Source organism: Trichomonas vaginalis, chromosome III (genome assembly GCF_026262505.1).
Source record: "Trichomonas vaginalis G3 chromosome III, whole genome shotgun sequence".
Taxonomy (NCBI): Eukaryota; Parabasalia; order Trichomonadida; family Trichomonadidae; genus Trichomonas; species Trichomonas vaginalis.
Window position 1 is genome coordinate 18,485,779 of NC_067205.1, and position 18,416 is coordinate 18,504,194.

Genomic DNA, 18,416 nt, shown 5'->3' on the forward strand with positions numbered 1-18,416 from the left:
AATCCATTTTAATAGAATTCTGATGATATCACATTAGTTTCAAACATTAATGAACAAGTTAAACCAGATATTCAATTAGGAGAAAAAAAAACCCTTAGTTTTGCTAACGAAAAGAAAGGAGAAACTTCACAATCTTCAATTCCACAGAAAGGAAGTGAAGTCAAGCAACCGAAATTCCAGAGTCCATTGCAAAAGAAGAATTCATCCTCTTCATCTTCTTCCGGATCAAAGAATGCTCCAATTAATAACAAAGCGAAAGCAAAACCTCCAAAGTCACTCGCTGAACCATATGGATTAATTGAATCTGTTGATGGTTCAATTGAAAAAATTCCTACTAAAAAGCGGAAAAGAAATAAAAATAAAAAGAAGAAACAGTAGATTCCATTACCACAAACTCCTGCTTATTATGGATCACCGCCTAAGCAAGAAAACAGATTTGATTCAGATAAAGAAGGAGAAATTCAAACACCCCCACAACATCAGCCACTATCGAACCAAATGAATCAACTGTCATCGCAACAGTCATTGAATCAAATGCCTCCACAACAGCAACCTTTGATTCAAATGCCTCCACAATAGCAACCTTTGATTCAAATGCCTCCCCAACAGCAACCTTTGAATCAAATGCCTCCCCAACAGCAACCTTTGATTCAAATGCCTCCACAACAGCAACCTTTGAATCAAATGCCTCCACAACAGCAACCTTTGAATCAAATGCCTCCCCAACAGCAGTCATTGATTCAAATGCCTCCCCAACAGCAGTCATTGATTCAAATGCCTCCACAACAGCAACCTTTGATTCAAATGCCTCCACAACATCAGTCATTGAATCAAATGCCTCCACAGCTGAGGCAGCAAAATTCATTGCAACCACAAATCACTCAAAATTCTCCACAAGATCAACAATTGTCCAGTCAAATGCCTCCACAATGGCAGCAGTTTAATCATACACCACAAGTGCCGCAATTTAATCAAAATTTTCCAGCTCAGAATAATATACTAATACCTTCACAAAATTATCTTGATCAAGGGTCTCAATTGCAACAGATTCAAATGGTACTTCAACGGTTACTTAATCAAATACCATCACAGCAATATTTTGGTCAAACACCTCAACAAAATTTCCCTGATCAAATTTACCAATTGCCACAAATTCAAATGATGCTACAACAGATACTTAATCCGTACATTGCTCAAATGACTCCCCAACAGATTTTGTGGCAATTAATTCAGATGCTCACACCTTTTCAGATTCAGTAATCAATATTCCAACAACTAATTCAAATGCTGACATCTTTTCAACAAAATCAGTTTGGTTATCCACAACAATTCACGAATTTTCAGCAAAATCAATACATGAATTCCATTGGTAATCAAAACATTTACTCCAATGGAATTCAAAGTATGTATTCCAATGCTAATCAAAACATATTTTCATTTGGTAATCAAAACACTGATTCCAATGCTAATCAAAATACTGATTCCAATACTAATCAAAACACTGATTCCAATGCTAATCAAAATACTGATTCCAATGCTAATCAAAGCATTAGTTCCAATAGAAACATTCAAGATTCAGATTCAGAATCAGAAGATATCATATTAGTCGGAAACAGTTGAAATTGTTTAGTTATTATTATTTTCTTTTAATAAACATGTATTGTTTGTATGGTACATTTTTTATATAGAAAATCGAATCTTAACTTCTAATTACGAAAACAGAATAATTCTTTTTAAAAATCGTTGTAGTTAACAAAATTGTGCAGTGTAAATTATAGTAAACTGTCAAATTAATTTACATTGTGATTCCTTCTAAGAGTATCTTAGAATCCTGGTGCATTACACCAGGGCCGAGGCCTCCGAGAGGGAATACTCAAAAGAATTCTAACATATGCAACTTCCTACCATTCTTTCTACAGATTGTTTTTGAATCAGTAGATTATCTGGAGCTTCAAAGTTCCCTTTCGATAGGATTGGAAGCCATGGAACTCCTAGAGGGGCAGAATGGTTGCCATCTTCTTCTGATCAGCAGAGGCCATTAAAAATAAGTAATTTGATTGATTTTTTACATTAGTTGACTCTCACAAAGAAAATTCAAAAAAAAGTCTCATTTTCAATGTTCACACATATAATTTATCAACATATAATACAATAAATGCTCAAAACAACATAGCAAATTTCAGTTTATTTGACTACATAGATATCGTCGAATTCTTCTGAATCTGAATCATCAAATGATTTACTCGAATCATTAGAACTCTGCCTTTGATGAGAAGGAGAATTTTGATGCTGAGGTTTAGCATCATTCTGATTCTGAAAATAAGCAGAGTTTTGCTGTTGATCCGAAGTATATGTTTGTTGAGAATATGCATAATTTGATGACTGAATGAATTCGGAATTCTGATGATGAGTGAAATTATAATTCTGTTGTTGAGTAGAATTATAATTCTGTTGTTGAGTAGAATTATAATTCTGTTGTTGAGTAGAATTATAATTCTGGTGTTGAATAGAATTATAATTCTGTTGTTGAATAGAATTATAATTTAGTTGCTGATTTGAATAGGGAGAAACGTTGACATGGAGTTGATTTGGATAATTACGTTGCTGATCAAACTGCATTTGATTTTGTTGTTGCTTAATCATTTCAGACAAAAATGAAATTTGCTGTTGCTGTATGATAATAGCTTGCATCATCTCATTTATTGGATTTGTTTGTTGATAATAAGATTGAATTGGTTGTTGAAAACCCGAACATTGCTGTTGGGAATAATTTGCAATCTGTGGCAAAGATGAATTCAATTGATTTGGCAGTAGAGTACTCATTTGAGGCTGTGGATATTGTGGACTCATTTGAGGTTGTTGATACTGTGGACTCATTTGAGATTGTTGATACTGTGGGCTCATCTGATCTTGTTCTTGTGAATTCGTCTGCTTTTGCAAATCAATCTGAACAGGTTGATGAGAATCATTATGATTCTTAATCTGGGGGAATTCAGAGGTGGATGTGTCATTCTGTAGTTGATTCAATGCCTGTTCCTTGTTCTTTTTATTTCTTCTGCTTCTTCGATTTTTATGAGAATTTTGTTGATTTGATTCTTTGGCCGAGTCAATCAAAGAGTATTGTTCAATTGACTTTCCTGAAGGACTTGATGAAGATTGTTTATTTTCTGGAATAGAAGATACAATTCTTTTCTTTGGCTCAGAAGATGAAGATGAAGAATTCTTCTTTTGCGACGGATTTTGGAATTTTGGAGGTCTAGCTTCACTTCCTTTTTGAGGAATTGATGACTGAGAAATTTGTTCTTTCTTCTCTTCAATCTGAACATTTGATTTGTCTTGTTTTTCTTCTTCATTAATTTTTGGATAAATTTCTGTATCTGAGTTAGTGTTGTAACCATCATCAGAAGATTCATCATTTGATGTGAAGAAATATTCTTTCTTGCATTTGGAACAAATATGCTGTTTTTCAATCTTACAAAAATTACGATTAACATGAAAGCACTTCCTTATATTATCCTCGGAATCTTTCTTACTATAGGCTTGGGTCTTATTATTGCTGGCTGCTTTATCAACAATGATTACTTCATTCTTTTGGAATTAATTCCTGCGATATTTCTATCAATCTTTTGTGTAATACTCAAGCACAGAATAGAACGTGACGACTCCAAAGAAGAAGGAATCATAACAATGGACTTTATCATCTTTTGTATTGCTGGCTTTGGCTCATCTTTAATAGCGCTCCCAGTAGTTTTATATCGAATTGGAAAAATCTCATCTATGTTATCTCTTATTCTTACAATTGCAGGTTTGGTAACAATTGGATTGGGAGGTGGAATTATTCAATGTTTGAAACATAAAGAAGAAGTAGGCTTCTACTGATACAAATTATAAAAACATGTTATTATATTTACTAATTATTTAGTTTTTGATTTCTTGATACATAATATGTGTTGTACCTAATAAAATTATGATAATTCCGTTTCAGTTTTTTTTTCTAATCTTTTCCATCTGTTGAAATTAAAATCGATTTCATACAAAAACTCATTAAAAATGAATCTTTCTATTAGAATATTAATTAAAATGCATTAAGTGATATCTATAGCATCGGTTACGCGTATACATTTCAATTTATGCGATGAGAAATAAATCAATTTGTAAACTTCACAAAATTTTGAAAAGATTAATTCGACACGATTTTATCATAACATGTTTTGCTTTCGTACGTGAAGCCTAAAATCTGATTTTTACTGACGACTTCAATTCAAATTCATAAGAAAAATGGGGAAATTCGAAGACCAACTTAATTTTATACTAAAAGAAGAGACTCAATATGCTCAAGTCCCTGTATTTATCGGGGTTGTTATGAAGGTTCATGATACAGGAAAAGGAAGTGACAAAAGATTTTTAAGTATCACTGCAAACAAAATAGAATACTACAAAAGCAAATCAGTTCCACAACACGATCGCAACCATAAGTGGTCGGAATTAAAAAAATTCGCAAAAAACGGAAATAGATTAGAATTTTACTTCAATTCAAATGAAAAATCAGATGAAATGATGAGATTCGAATCACATGAAGCTGATTACATTCTTGCAATTATAAAATCTTTACTATTCCGTATTTATACTTCAGATGAATTAGAATCAATTGGATTTAATCCGAAAGATCCTGATAAACTCGAATTTTCAACTTTCGCACTGATACAACGTCTTACTACCATTGCCGAAAAGACAAAATGTCCTCTACCTTTTAATTCAAATTTATCTGACTTTATTCTCAACAAATTTGCACATAACTTGCCAGATATAGTCTTTCCTAATTCAGATGAACTGTCTCCTTACATCAAACCAGTCTTCCAAACGATGTTTCTCAAAAAAGATTTAATATCAATTTCAATACCGAATATAAAATTAAATAACGAGTCATTTTACGCTTATCTAGGTCAGATATTACAGAAAAACTACTCTCATCTTACTCATTTCGGTGTTAGTAACCAAATTGATGAAAATTTTGGAAAATTTTTAGAGAACCTGCCAAAACTAACATCATTGTCATTTACAGGAACTAAACTTGATAGTTCAGTCCTTGAAAAGCTCCAACAAAAAGTTTTATCTGATAAAATTATTTCATTAACTTTTAATAACGCGTTTACCGATGATGGCTTGGATTATTTGTACAATAAGTTCTTTACAGAAGAAGTTTCGAAGAATTTGAAGATGATTAATTTTGATTTTTCAAATAATTTAAATTTTTCAAAGGTTTTGGAACAAATTCCCAAACTAGAATCGATATCACTTGCAGGAGTACGTGAGAACGCATCAGATTTGTTGAATATCATTCACGAAAAGTCAAATAAAACAATAAGAATGATAAATTTAAGTCAAAATGAACTGAAAACGAAAATTTCACCGAAAAAGTTCGAAAACTTGAAAAGAATTGATGTAAATTCAGTCATTTTCGAACCAGAAATTTTCGAATCTTTTATTGAATTTTTGAACATGAACCAGACATTGCAGATCATCCACATGAAGAATATAAGTGTTGATGAATACGAATTTGCTGAAAATTTGAAAAAATTGTCGAATAATTTGGTCGAATTAGAAATCGGACATCCGTATTTGACCAAAGAGATAATTGATGTAATAACAAGCCTTCCTAATCTAAAGGTTTTGATTTTGAACAACGCTTTCAACAAATCTGAAAATTTAATCGTTAATTACTTCTCAGAAAAGGTTTTGAACAACAACACATTAGAGAAAATCGTGTTTGTTAATAATAACATCATAATGAAGCCGGTTTTGGAGAGTTTATTGACTTTATCGAAATTAAATTCTTTACATTTCATAAAAACTCCGATAAAAAGTGCTGATTTCGATGTTTTGAATGTTTTGGTCGGAAAAATTTCGTTTTCTGAGTTAGTTTTGGAAAATGACCACTTTGATAGCATTTCTTTACTTGACAATCTCATGGAAACTGCTTGTATGAGGTCGCATCCAATAAGGATTGCTTTGCCTTTCAGTTTTCTTAAGGAAGTTTCGAAATTTTCCGAATTAACTTACAATGAAGCACAAAATATCAAAAAGAAAGCGTTTACTGCCGCAAATATTAAGGTAGGAAGTGAGTTTTCCGTAGTAAATGAAGAAAATTTTCAACAATTTAAACAAGAAAATTTCAAATGGTCTCCAAAGAACCCTTTAGCACCTTTAAACAGGTTCGAAGACATTGTATATGTTAATACAAATACCGAATTTCCTTTATACTTCAATTCTACGGCAAGATTAATTTTATCCGGCCAAATCGATTCAAAAACTGTAAAAATCGTCAAGGAATCGATGCCACCTCCTCCATCACAGAAGCCAAGACCTCCTCCACGAAGAAAATCCCAAATTGTCCACTCACAATTAGTTGAATTTCGAAAAGAAAGTAACGATGACTTGAAACAGTTCCATTCTGCAACAAAGATACAAAAAAGAAGAGTTTCTTTGTCAAAAATTGATGATTATCAAAATAATAATCATAATATTTCTGAATCGAACTATAGTTCATCAATTAAGGATACATATTCGTATTCTACCCCATTTACGTCATCCAGATCTGTTTCTAAGTTTGATGAAAGGTCATATGAATCTTATACAAAGAAATCATATGAATCTCAATCAGATAGTCAAGGAAACAATCAAATAATTGTCAATCCTGATTCTAAAAAGTCTGATTCAGAAAATACCAAAAATAATTTTCAAGAAAATCAGAAAATTTCATCAAGTTCTGATGAAAAATCTTCAGAAAACAACAGAACCAAACTAGAAAACGAGAAAATTTCAGAAAATGAAAATAATTCTGAAAAATTAACCGAAAAATCTTCAAGTTCTGAACAAAATGAATCGGAAAAACAAAATTCTGAAATACTTTTACCAGAAAAGAAGAAAAGTTCACAAAATGAGGAAAATTCTGAAAATAATTCCGAAAAATCATCAATATCTGGTGAAAATTCTTCTAGTTCTGAACAAAATGAATCAGAAAAACAAAACACTAAAGTAATTTTGTCAGAAAAGAAGAAGATTTCGGAAAATAATTCGAAATCAAACGAAAAATCTCCAGAAAAGAAGAAGAAACTGTTTGATTCTAGTGATTCATCAGACACAGACAGTGAAGAACAGCTAAATCATGTTTCAAAGAAGAGAATTGATTCAGATTCTTCAGAAACAGAAGAAGAAATCAAACAAAAAGTAGTTTTACAATCAGAAAGTGATGATGATTCAATTCCTGCACCTAAGAACTTAAACAATTTACTTGCTGCATCAAATTCATATGAAGAAGATGAAGAAGAAAGTAAAAATAACTTAGTTAATTCTCCTCCTCGTTTAGTTGTTTCTAACAAGAGAAGAAAACTTTCTTCATCTGATTCTGAAACTAAAAATAGTTCTGAATCAGAAATAGAAATTAAAAACAACCAGAAACAAAAGAAAAGACTGAGTTTTGATGATTCTAGTTCTGATAATGAAGAAAAACATAAAAAGAAAAATGTTTTCGATAGTTACGACTCAGAAGATAGAAATCAAAAGAAGAAAAGAATTTTGGATTCTTCTAGTTCTGAATCAGAAGAAATCAAAAAGAAAAATGTATTTGATTCATCTGAAAATGATGAAGAAATTAAAGGAAAGAAAAAGATTTTGGATAGTTCTAGTTCAGAAAATGAAAATGATGAAGAGAAAAGAAATCAAAAGAAAAAGAAATTGGTTGATTCAAGTTCTGATTCTGAAGAAGAAAATAATGAAAAGAAACAAATAAATGAAGCGAAGAAAAAGATTTTAGATAGTTCTAATTCTGAAGAAGAAAAAGAAATTAAAATTAAGAAAGTTGATGAATATAGTTCTGAAACTGATAAAGAAAAAGAACTTATTAATAAAGCAAAGAAACGAATTTTAGAAAGTTCTAGTTCTGATTCTGATGAAGAAAATAAAGAAATTAAAGAAAATCAAAAGAAAAAGATTTTAGATGATTCAAGTTCAGAAGAAGAAGAAAATAAAGAAAAAGAAAACAAAGGAAAGAAGAAAATTTTTGATAGTTCCAGTTCAGATTCAGAAGAAAAAGATGAAAAAGTTAAGAAACATGATGATTCTGATTCTGATGAAAATTATGAAATTAAAGAAAAGAAAATTGAAATATCACAAAATGAAGAAAAAAGAAATCAAAAGAAAAGAGTTTTACTTGATTCTAGTTCTGATTCAGAAGAAAAAGAAATCAAATTAAAGAAACCAAATGAAAACAAACAAATTACAAATGAAAATGATGATGAAAAACCGAAAAAGAAACATGTTTTGTTTGATTCAAGTTCATATTCAGAAGAAAAACCTAAAAACAAACAAGAAAAAACAGAAAGTTTACTTGATTTTGAATCAGAAAAAGAAAAAATCAAAACAGAAGTTGTTGCTGAAGAAAAGTCAAGTAATCACAGCATTCACAGAAAAGTACAGATAGAGACATCAAGTAGTGATGAAGCAAATACAAACAGATCTAAAATTTTTGACAGTTCAAGTGAAGAAAACAAAAAACGGAGAGAATCTGATTCTTTGAAAGAGTTTGAGTCAGAAAACAAATACATAAGAAAGAATCCATTAGTTTCTTCTTCATCTACTGAGTCATTTGATGAATTAGAAACAAAGAACAAAAAGATAAACATTGAAGATTTAATTGCTCCTCCAATGAAAGAAGAAATTCCTGATTCTAGTTCTGATTCTGCTTCTGATTACAGTGATGACAAAGAAGTAGAAATAAAACCAAAAACAAATTCAACAAAAAGAGTCAGTTTCATCATTGACGAACCTCTTCCTCAGCCAAGAAAATCTCCTTTACTAGACTCCTCTTCTGACTACTCTGAATCAACTGGAGAATACGAAAGCGACTTAAACACATCTGATTCAGATGAAAAATCTCAAAAATCTGATGAAAAATCTCCAGAAAAACAAGAAAAATCAGATGAAATTGTTGAAAATGATGAAAAGATTATAGAAAAGCAAGAGAAATCTAAAGAAAAATCTCAAAAATTACATGAAAAAGAAGAAAAATCTCCAGAAAAACAAGCAAATTCTCCTAAGAAACATGAAAAATCAGCCGAAATTGTTGAAAATGATGAAAAAGTTGAAGAAAAAATTAAAGAAAAATCTCAAAAATTACATGAAAAAGAAGAAAAATCAGATGAAGAAGTTAAAGAAGAAGAGAAATCGAATGAAGAAATTAGAGATAAACAAGAAGAAAAAGGAGAAAAGTCTATTGAAGTTGATGAAAAATCCGAAGAAAAATCAGATAAAAAACATAAAAAAGAGAAATCAAAGAAAGAAATCTCTGAAAAGAAAGAAAAATCAAATAAGAAAGAAGAAGAAGAAAAATCTGATGAAGAAATTGTTGAAAAACCACAGAAATCATCTAAAAAACAAGAGAAACATAAAAAATCAAATAAAAAACAAGAAATCAAATCTGATGAAGAAAATTCAGATAAGAATGAACATGAAGCATCGAAAGATTCAATAAATGAAGCACTGATTAATATTGTTCCTAAAAACACGAAAAATTTGTTGAATTCTCTTAATTCTGATGAAAACAAATCAGAATCAGAAAAAGAAGAAATTCTTCCTCCTCCAAAAAGAAAATCATTAAATATCGATTCTGATGAAGAAAAAGAAGAAATAAAACATACAAAAACTTCTTCTTCGTCATCAATTGATGGATTAAATAGTTCTAAATCTGATTCTTCATCTTCAAATGAAGAAAATCAAGAAATTAATCTCAAAATTCCAAAATCTATTGGAGAAATCAAGAAGTCATCAACAGATAATGATGACTATTCTAATAATCATAACCAAAGTGATGCTTCCAAAGCAAATTCCCAAATTGAAAGAGAATTTCTGAAATCTAATGAGGAAGACTCAAAGAAGAACTTCGTTGTAGCACTATCTGATGATGGAAGTGACACATTGACACAAAATGTCCAAGAAAACAATGAAGAATTCGCATTATTAAATAATAAATCTGATTCTTCTGAGAAAAGTGATGATGGAAGTGCAACAGATGTTTCTACAATGAATAGTAATAGATCTAAATCAAAGAAACAAGAAAAGAAGAGAAATAATAAAAATATTTCTCCAGAAGAGAAGAAAGAGCCAATCGATGATAAAAATGAAAATATTCCTATTGAGTTTAGCTTTGATGATGAATTATCTCACGAAGACTCAAAAATTAGAAAATTATTAAATTCATCTTCGTCTTCTGATGAAGAAAAGCCAGAAAACAAGGAAGAACCAAAGCCAAAATCAATCAATTCGCCACAAAAATCCTTAAACGAAAAATCTCAACCAATAATAAGAAAATCTTCCTTGAAACATCAGCCAAAAGAAGAGAAACATGAAGATTCATCTTCTTCTGACTCCGATTCAGATGACGAATCGAATTTATCATCTAAATTAGGTGATAATCAAAATTCTTTGAAATCCAATAGTATTTTATCATTATCGAGTCGATCACAACCTGATTCTAGTTCTTCTTATGCACAACCGACCAAGTTGTACATGAAATTGTCGAAGAAAAATTCAAGATCAAAGAAAGTTTCTTCGAAATCACAAAAAGAAGATTCTGAAAAGAATTACGAAGACATTCCTTACACTCCTCCTTCTTTCGAGTTTCCAATTGAATTTGAGACAATTCACACGAAAGTTATCATTCAGGAGATAGAAAACAGGACAAGCTTGGAGCAGATTCTCAACAATCTCAGGAATGGTCATTAAATATTTGATATATTGTAATATTGTTTGATATAATAAAATTTTATTCGTCTAATCGGTATTATTAATTAATCATTCATTTTAATTTCACTAATATTAGATTTTTCTATGATAGTCTTTAATGATTTTAGTAAAATAATTTTAAAAATATTGAGATAATAGAGATAATACGCATTACTTCTTGAAATTAGCAAAACATTGTGTTTTTAATGGGTTTTATTATCTAAATGTTATCAAAAACGACAACTTCAGCGAATCAATATGCATAAAACATTCAAACGATGGATAACATGATAATTTATTGCAACATTCCTTTAATTAATTCTTTTCATAACAATCTTCTTGTGATTTATCTTGAAATAGAGATAAAAATTATTTGTTTTTTGCTTTGGGAATGATTTTACTTGTGAAATCACTTGATTTTCTTTCATATGTTAATATACTTTGACAAATGTAGCATAATGACAATTGGTCGATCAAAGAAAGGTGACAAAAATTTTAATGGACCGCTTCTTCAACTCTAAAGATAAATTAAAGTTAATCTCTGATGTTGTTGTAAGAGGTAAGGCAAAGTTCAGAGCAGACCTTGAATATGAAATCATAAAAATGACAAGGGAATCATCCATTGAAGAAATTGTAAAAAAAGTAAACGAGCACCACAAAACATTTCCTTGTGACACCGATCCAATCTTAAGATTTATATTCAAATTAGCAATGAATCGTCCATTAATGAGTTCAGTTTATGGAGTTCTCTTTAATCTAATCAAAACAACAACGAATGTTTATTCAATTTCTCTTCCTTTTCCTGATAGAATTTTTAATGTTGGAAAAGAAATTCAAGAGAACAAATCGATCAAAAACTATGTAAAACAAGACATGTTAAATGAACTAATAGAGTATGCAGCAGATAGCTATGCTAATTTAGAGCCATTGTTTAAAACAGCAGTTAAATATGGAGCTGTAAACTGTTTCAAATTCTTATTGAACAATGAAGTTAATATTAGTTTTTTAGAAGCAAAATATGCTTTGTTTGGCGGAAACTACGAAATTATTAGGTACTTCGATGAGAAAGGTATAGATTTCAGTAGCTTATTAATGGTTGCAGCTGAGTATTATAGAGATGATATCGTTGATTGGATCCTTGAAAGATACAACATTAATTTTCGCCACTTTTATATTCATTATGGAAATACAACTATGAAAAGTTTTTTCTTTCTTAGGAAAAAGAATGTTGTTTTCTTCTATCCAAGCTTGAGTTCCTTGTACCAAACTACAGACATATTGTTTAGAGATATACTTAAAGCTTTCTTGATAAACACTGTTGAAGAATCATTTCAGAATTCAAGTGCAGGATTAAACTACGAAGTTATGATTCAAATGGAAGACACTCTTGATGTAGATTTCTGCACAGAAAATGTTGTTATGGAAGCATCTTTAGTAGGAGCTTCTAAAGTAATTGATCATTTATTAGATAAGGCTCGTGGTAGAAGAAATTTAGCAAATATTTCATTAAAAAATGGAACAAAAATTAAAAATGTTGAAATCACAAAGTCTTCTATTAAACATGGCGCTAATGTTAATGATGAAGAATATTTAGGATCAATAAACTATTTTAGTCCGAAAATTCTTGATTTATTACTAGAAAATGGTTTAGATAAAGATAAAATGTTTGATATGGCAGTTCAAAATTATAGAAATGATATGGCAGTTTATCTCTCAAAGAAAGGTGTTGATTTAGAAGAAGGAACAGTCTTCCAATCACTTCTTCATAGAAATATAGAAAAGGAACATATCCTTGAAGCAATAAAATTATCGAGAAACTGTGGTAAAAAATGTTTGCAAATTGCAGTTTCTTTTGGAGATCAAGAAATCATCAATGAAGTTTTGAAGAGAAATGGTGAAAAATTGCCAGATTCGGATGTATTACCCAATCAGGAATTAAAGAATGAATCAAAAGAGAATGTAATAGAAATGATTGATCCTTTCATCTCTGTAGATAATGCAAAACATTTGATCTTAAGAGGAGGAAAATTGAAATCAACTAAACCTCTTTTGACATTGTTTGATGCGAAAAACATGAGGGTTTTAGATTTATTCATTAATTTAGCAGAGAATGTTGCTCCTGCTCTTTATAAAGCACATAAAGAAAGAGAAGATATTGTTGAAAAATTCATCCTAAATAATGGAGTTGATGAAAAAAATGCATTAAGAAGTGCCATTAAAATGCAGAATATCAATGTTGCTTTGTATCTGCTCTTGAATGGTAAATTCGACGATTTATCTCAAGAGTTGCAAATCGCTCAATCTTTAAATAATAGAGAAATGTATGAACTTGTTTTGTTATTTGTAAAATAGTGAATTTATTTCAAAAACTATTTATATATTATTTAATCATATCATGCACTTATACGTTTCATAATTTATTATGACTGTACTATGAATAGCTTCAATCCAATAAAGGAATTTTTTTTTATAATAATAATTTGCTTTAATTTCAAAATTTAGTGACATGAAACTGAATAAAAATATGAAATATAATTGTTTATTTTGTATATAGCCTAAAATTTAATCAAGAAATTGAAACGGGAATTGAAATCATTGGATCTTTAAATAGGGAATAGTTCATGTATAAAATTAGCGATTGCACAAGTAAATGCTCTAACTTTGGCAGCCTGATCGAATAAATTCCAACAAGCAATTTCTCAAGTTTGGAAAATTTAAAAATTTCCAGAAAATCACTAAGTACTCTTATAAGTTATAGATAAATTTTCAAATAGAAATGTTTTATCATTGATTTATAGTTTTGTAAACTATTCAATATTTTTAGCGGAATTTTATGGAACTTAATCATAATCAGCTAGAAAATGATAGGGCTGAATCTCCTCCATCACCCACTGGGGTATCAATTCCTGGAATATCTACGAATAATGACCCTAATTCTCAAGATCAACAATTTCCAGACATTTCGAACTTCTTAAGTCAACCAAAAATGAGTGTAAAACGTCTTCTTAAGCATACAATTACAGTCAAATTAATTTCATCGCGCCATCCTCAAATCGTAGAATATATCGCAAATAATGTCAACGAATTGATCTCAATTATTTTGTCTAATCATGAAAGATTAGCTGTCCACGCATATAACGTTTTAGAGCACCTACAAAATGATTTATTAACATCAATTTTACAAAATTCAAATCTTCATGCCCAAATTCTTGACGCTGTACACAACAAATCATCGTCATCGCGTATATTATCATATTCTTGTCGTCTTACAGCACTTATTTTGACAATGTGTCCAGGAGAATTCCCTCCGATTTGTGATTACGTACAGGAGTTTTACAAGTACATAGAAAATGATCCAATAATCGATTTCTTCCAGGAGATAACAATGGAAGACATTTCTTACTTACCAATCCAAGAATGGCTTTCTTCACTTGGATTTGCAGAACTGATCATCAACGAACTGAACACTATCGAAATCGACATTAAGAAAGACATCTATGATGACATCCCTCTCCAGAAACTAAGAAACATGTTCAAACTGATTGAGTTTTCCAGTACAGCACCAGTTTTGATTGACAAATTCCGATGTCCAGACATTGTCAAGACAATTATGCGATACACATCACTTCCTAGAGAAGTTGAAGATGCGCGATGGTCCGCACTTAACGTTTTGTACTGTATTGAGTCCGCAGACATCATGAACAGTCTTTTCGACTATGTTTTCACATGCATTGCAGAACCATACAGACAACTTCACAGCTATCGTGTTTCTGCACTTCTTATTTTGAAGAAGATGCTTCAATACGACAAAACTCTTATTCCACGATTCAAGAAGCCACAGATATACCAGATCCTTCTTCGAACAATTCTCCAGTTCAGAGAGAACTCATTCGCACTCCTCGCAGTCGAAGAATTTCTATGTGCAGTCTTCCAGAACAAACAACTTAACTCTATGTACGCACAGGCAGTCATCCCTCCTCTTATGTTCGAAGGCACCAAACGCGAGAACATATCTCTTAACGCTTTCTCATTCCGTGTTATCGAGAACGCTCTGTCATTCGCATCACGTGACAGAGAGTTCAAGATGTCACTTCTCAAGATCGAAGAATTTGATTCATTCCTTGTCAACGAACTTAAACAACGTCGTCAACTTATGAAAGACGGCTATGGCGGCAAACTTCCAGTTGTTTGGGCATAATATTCGATTTATCTTTATCATTATTTGTATGTTATAATTTTTATGATTATGATTATTATTTTTATTATTTCTCTTGTTTATTATAGTATATGTATAGTTAATATAAAACTATTCTTTTGTTATTTTCACATTTGTTGTATTATCAAGTTTCTACGAATTGTAGTTCATGTGTTTTGAAAATATCTGAAATGAAAACGAAGATATAGTTGCGTCGTTTCCAGTGGAAACGTAAAATCGGAGGAAAATCTGACACTAAAATTTTTCTTTCCTTGGTATCTTTTTTTCGATTTTCTACGATATCTGTATGAAATAAATAGCTACTTATGCGACATAATATACAGAGAAATATGTGTACAATGTGAATACATAGCAAAATCTATGACATATTAAGTTTTTCTTTAAGATTTCGAAATCTTGAGGTCTGAAAAAATCTCGGATTTCGACGTCGCTTATGGTACATATGAAATCAATACTACTATTACTTAAATGTAGTATGCTGCGCTTGATCTAAAGCACTTCTAATGTTAGAGAAAAACTGACTTTTGTTCACTTTTTTTCAGAATCAGTACATGAATAATAGAGTATTGATATCAATACTATATAAACATATATTATATCACATATATGCATTGTGTGTTGCATTAGAATCTTTGAAACTTGAATCAAGAAACCTTCTTGTGAACTTTTTGACACATTAAGACGATGACTTTTACTTGAGGACGATTCGACAAATATTCATTAAGTGAATTTAAAACGTGTGCAATCATATATGATCATCGGCATTTTCCGTTAGTTTATGTATCAAAAATTGTATTGAAATATTCTTAAGAATGTATTTCAGATATTTTCCTCGATGAGTTTTTGTAATTGATTAAAATGATATAAGAAACTGTAGAGTTCATGGAGATATGGTTCAAGTTCTGAAACAAATTGACAATTGATGTGTTTTATGTCTCCGGTCCCACCCTCTCAATTTTGAAAGTTTTAATATTTCCGCCAATATGAGTTATTGATACTTTTATTTTAGTATATAATATCATTATGTAATACACTATAATTTGGTATATTCAAAATGAGTATTACTATTATAGTTCATCTTATATGAGAATTCGGTATTTTGACAAATTTCAACAAATTGACCGGTAAAAGTATTTATAATCCAAAAAGCCCACGAAATTTTATAGCATATCAGTGATACATTATATTATTATTAGTAAACTTGATTTTCAATCTCTTCTAGATGAGTTGTTTGTTTTTTTTTTTGAAAAAAATAAACTGCTCGTCAAAAAGCGCAGGTCCGATCATATTTTTGAGTCAACTCATATAATTAATTCTATGAGTTTCTCTCGAATAGGTGTCAAAATCTGACCTGCAGCTTTTTGAGACATTCAAATTTAACCTTTATTCCTAAATTAACAAATAAATAAGATATATCTGATAAGGGTTCTTTTACAATGCCATATTCTGCAATTGTCGGCATTTTCAATCTCAATATGCGGGATCGCAATTTCAAATTTCAGCATTTATCTGCTGATTAGGGCGGACATTAGTGAGGGGGGATTGTGTGAAAAAGTGCATAGGAAGGCTCCGACGCCTCCATTAAAATATGTAAACTTTTTGGCAGAATCTAAAGATTTTTGATTTGTAAAAGTTTTACTCCTTATTAGATACTCGTCCTAACTGTATGCAAGACCGGAGCCTTAATAATTGAATTTATTAAATTGAGAGAGTGTGTTTAGCTTTATTTTTATATGAAAAAATTCAAAATCTATTTTTTGTAAAACATAATACAAATAGTGCAAATGATGATGTATGGAACTATTTTTATGGATGTGAGTTATATGATTTTCATATTAATGAAAGCAAATTTGTTAATGAGAACTCCAAAGTTTTTGTTGATGAAGTTATTTTTGAAGACATTCATCCTAATGGTGTCATTAACATTAATAGTACTGAAAATACCAAACTTCTTGTTTCATTTTGTAGTTTTGGAAGATGTGGGAAAGAAAACGGAGATGGGGGATGTATATCACTTGAAAGTAAAGGATCCTGTATCCAATATCGTATTTGCAGTCATGAATCATTTGTTTTCCAAACAATATATGAAAATATTAATAACGGAGGATCTCATTCTGCTATTATTGTTTCTGATTCTGGTGAAAACAAAAGCTATGTCATAGAATCTTCGTTTAATAATTGTAGAGGAGATGGTGCAGTATTAGCAAGTCAATATGGTAAAGTTTCAAATTCGCAAATTAATATTTCTTTTTCTTCTATGAAGTATTTTGCAGGATATATATTCGTGAATTCTTTAAAAAATTCTTTTGATAATAATAGTAATTTTTATAATTTAACTTCAGAACTGTCTATTTTTGGCTTTGTCGGTATAAAGCATTTCATTTCACATTGCAATTTCATTAAATGTTATGAGCCCAATAGAGCAATAATTCATTGTGATGAGAGTACATATCTTTCTTTGAGTCAATGTTTTATAAAAGAAAATACATCTCCGTTGTTTATTGAGATTTATAATACTGCCGAAATAGTTATTAATCATTCTTATTTTGATGAAGATAATTCAATAGATAATACATGTAATAATCCTGATATGATTAAAATTGATTCTCCGCAAGTATTGAGTAAATTTGAAAACAAGTATTTGTCAACAGTATTTTGTGAAGCAGAAAATAAATATTCAGAAGAAGATAAATTGGAATTTAATTTATCATGTCCAAAAATGAATTCAAAATTTAATATTTTCCTTTGTTTCATGTTCTCACTAGTACAAAGAACAAAACAAATTGTAAATCTCCAAAAACTATGATTTATTTGAACAGTAAAATCAACAGCTATAAATCAAAATTAGAATCCAAACTGAAAGACAAACTTAAATTTAAATCTAAAACTAAATATTCATGATGTATAACTTCTATTTGTCTATTCTAGAAATTTTATCCGAAATTTTATATTTGAGGAAATGTAGAATATTAATATTAATATGAATTTGACATTCATGATGATGAGCATCAAAATAATATTCACTCATTTTGGCAATGTGTCCATGTGAATTTCCTCCAATTTGTGATTATGTAAAGAAGTTTTATAAGTACATAGAAAATGATCCAATAATCGATTTCTTCCAGGATATAACAATGGAAGACATTTCTTTATTTCGAAAGATATTTCCAGAAAATCCCTTGTGTCTTATTATATATTCGTTTCATAACTTGAATTTTGTTTGTTCCATGAACAATCCGACATGAATTAATAATCATTTTTAGATAATCAATAGTTTTGTTTTCAATAAAAAGAGGACAACGAATAGTTATCGATATTGGTTAATATGAATAATATGTTTATTTTAACTAATTAAATGAAAAATAAACAATATTCATATGAAGAATAGATTGTAAATAAGAATATTGTTAATTTAATATAA

At 30.0% G+C, this 18,416-nt stretch overlaps 6 protein-coding genes across 6 annotated transcripts, besides 2 other annotated features; 5 read left to right on the plus strand and 1 right to left on the minus strand.

The window, feature by feature from the left end:
* Positions 1 to 594: 594 nt before the first annotated feature.
* On the plus strand, positions 595 to 1,260 carry TVAGG3_0725380 (uncharacterized protein; the record flags this gene model as incomplete). Its single annotated transcript, XM_001321499.1, has 1 exon — positions 595 to 1,260. The coding sequence occupies one exon, from the start codon at positions 595 to 597 to the stop codon at positions 1,258 to 1,260; it is 666 nt and encodes a 221-aa protein (XP_001321534.1).
* A 698-nt stretch (positions 1,261 to 1,958) lies between these two features.
* Positions 1,959 to 2,038: a mobile genetic element.
* Positions 2,039 to 2,184: 146 nt separating this feature from the next.
* Positions 2,185 to 3,344, minus strand: TVAGG3_0725400 (uncharacterized protein; the record flags this gene model as incomplete). Its single annotated transcript, XM_051244304.1, has 1 exon — positions 2,185 to 2,904. The coding sequence occupies one exon, from the start codon at positions 2,902 to 2,904 to the stop codon at positions 2,185 to 2,187; it is 720 nt and encodes a 239-aa protein (XP_051090891.1).
* A 148-nt stretch (positions 3,345 to 3,492) lies between these two features.
* On the plus strand, positions 3,493 to 3,879 carry TVAGG3_0725410 (vacuolar protein sorting 55 family; the record flags this gene model as incomplete). Its single annotated transcript, XM_051244305.1, has 1 exon — positions 3,493 to 3,879. The coding sequence occupies one exon, from the start codon at positions 3,493 to 3,495 to the stop codon at positions 3,877 to 3,879; it is 387 nt and encodes a 128-aa protein (XP_051090892.1).
* A 399-nt stretch (positions 3,880 to 4,278) lies between these two features.
* On the plus strand, positions 4,279 to 10,779 carry TVAGG3_0725420 (RNI-like family; the record flags this gene model as incomplete). The annotated part of the gene is made up of 1 exon (XM_001321498.1): positions 4,279 to 10,779. The coding sequence occupies one exon, from the start codon at positions 4,279 to 4,281 to the stop codon at positions 10,777 to 10,779; it is 6,501 nt and encodes a 2,166-aa protein (XP_001321533.1).
* A 498-nt stretch (positions 10,780 to 11,277) lies between these two features.
* On the plus strand, positions 11,278 to 13,131 carry TVAGG3_0725430 (ankyrin repeat and SOCS box-containing protein 4 family; the record flags this gene model as incomplete). The annotated part of the gene is made up of 1 exon (XM_001321497.1): positions 11,278 to 13,131. One exon carries the CDS (start codon positions 11,278 to 11,280, stop codon positions 13,129 to 13,131), a length of 1,854 nt encoding a protein of 617 aa, XP_001321532.1.
* A 474-nt stretch (positions 13,132 to 13,605) lies between these two features.
* On the plus strand, positions 13,606 to 15,036 carry TVAGG3_0725440 (armadillo (ARM) repeat-containing protein family; the record flags this gene model as incomplete). The annotated part of the gene is made up of 1 exon (XM_001321496.1): positions 13,613 to 14,977. The coding sequence occupies one exon, from the start codon at positions 13,613 to 13,615 to the stop codon at positions 14,975 to 14,977; it is 1,365 nt and encodes a 454-aa protein (XP_001321531.1).
* Positions 15,037 to 15,930: 894 nt separating this feature from the next.
* Positions 15,931 to 15,958: a mobile genetic element.
* Positions 15,959 to 18,416: the final 2,458 nt, after the last annotated feature.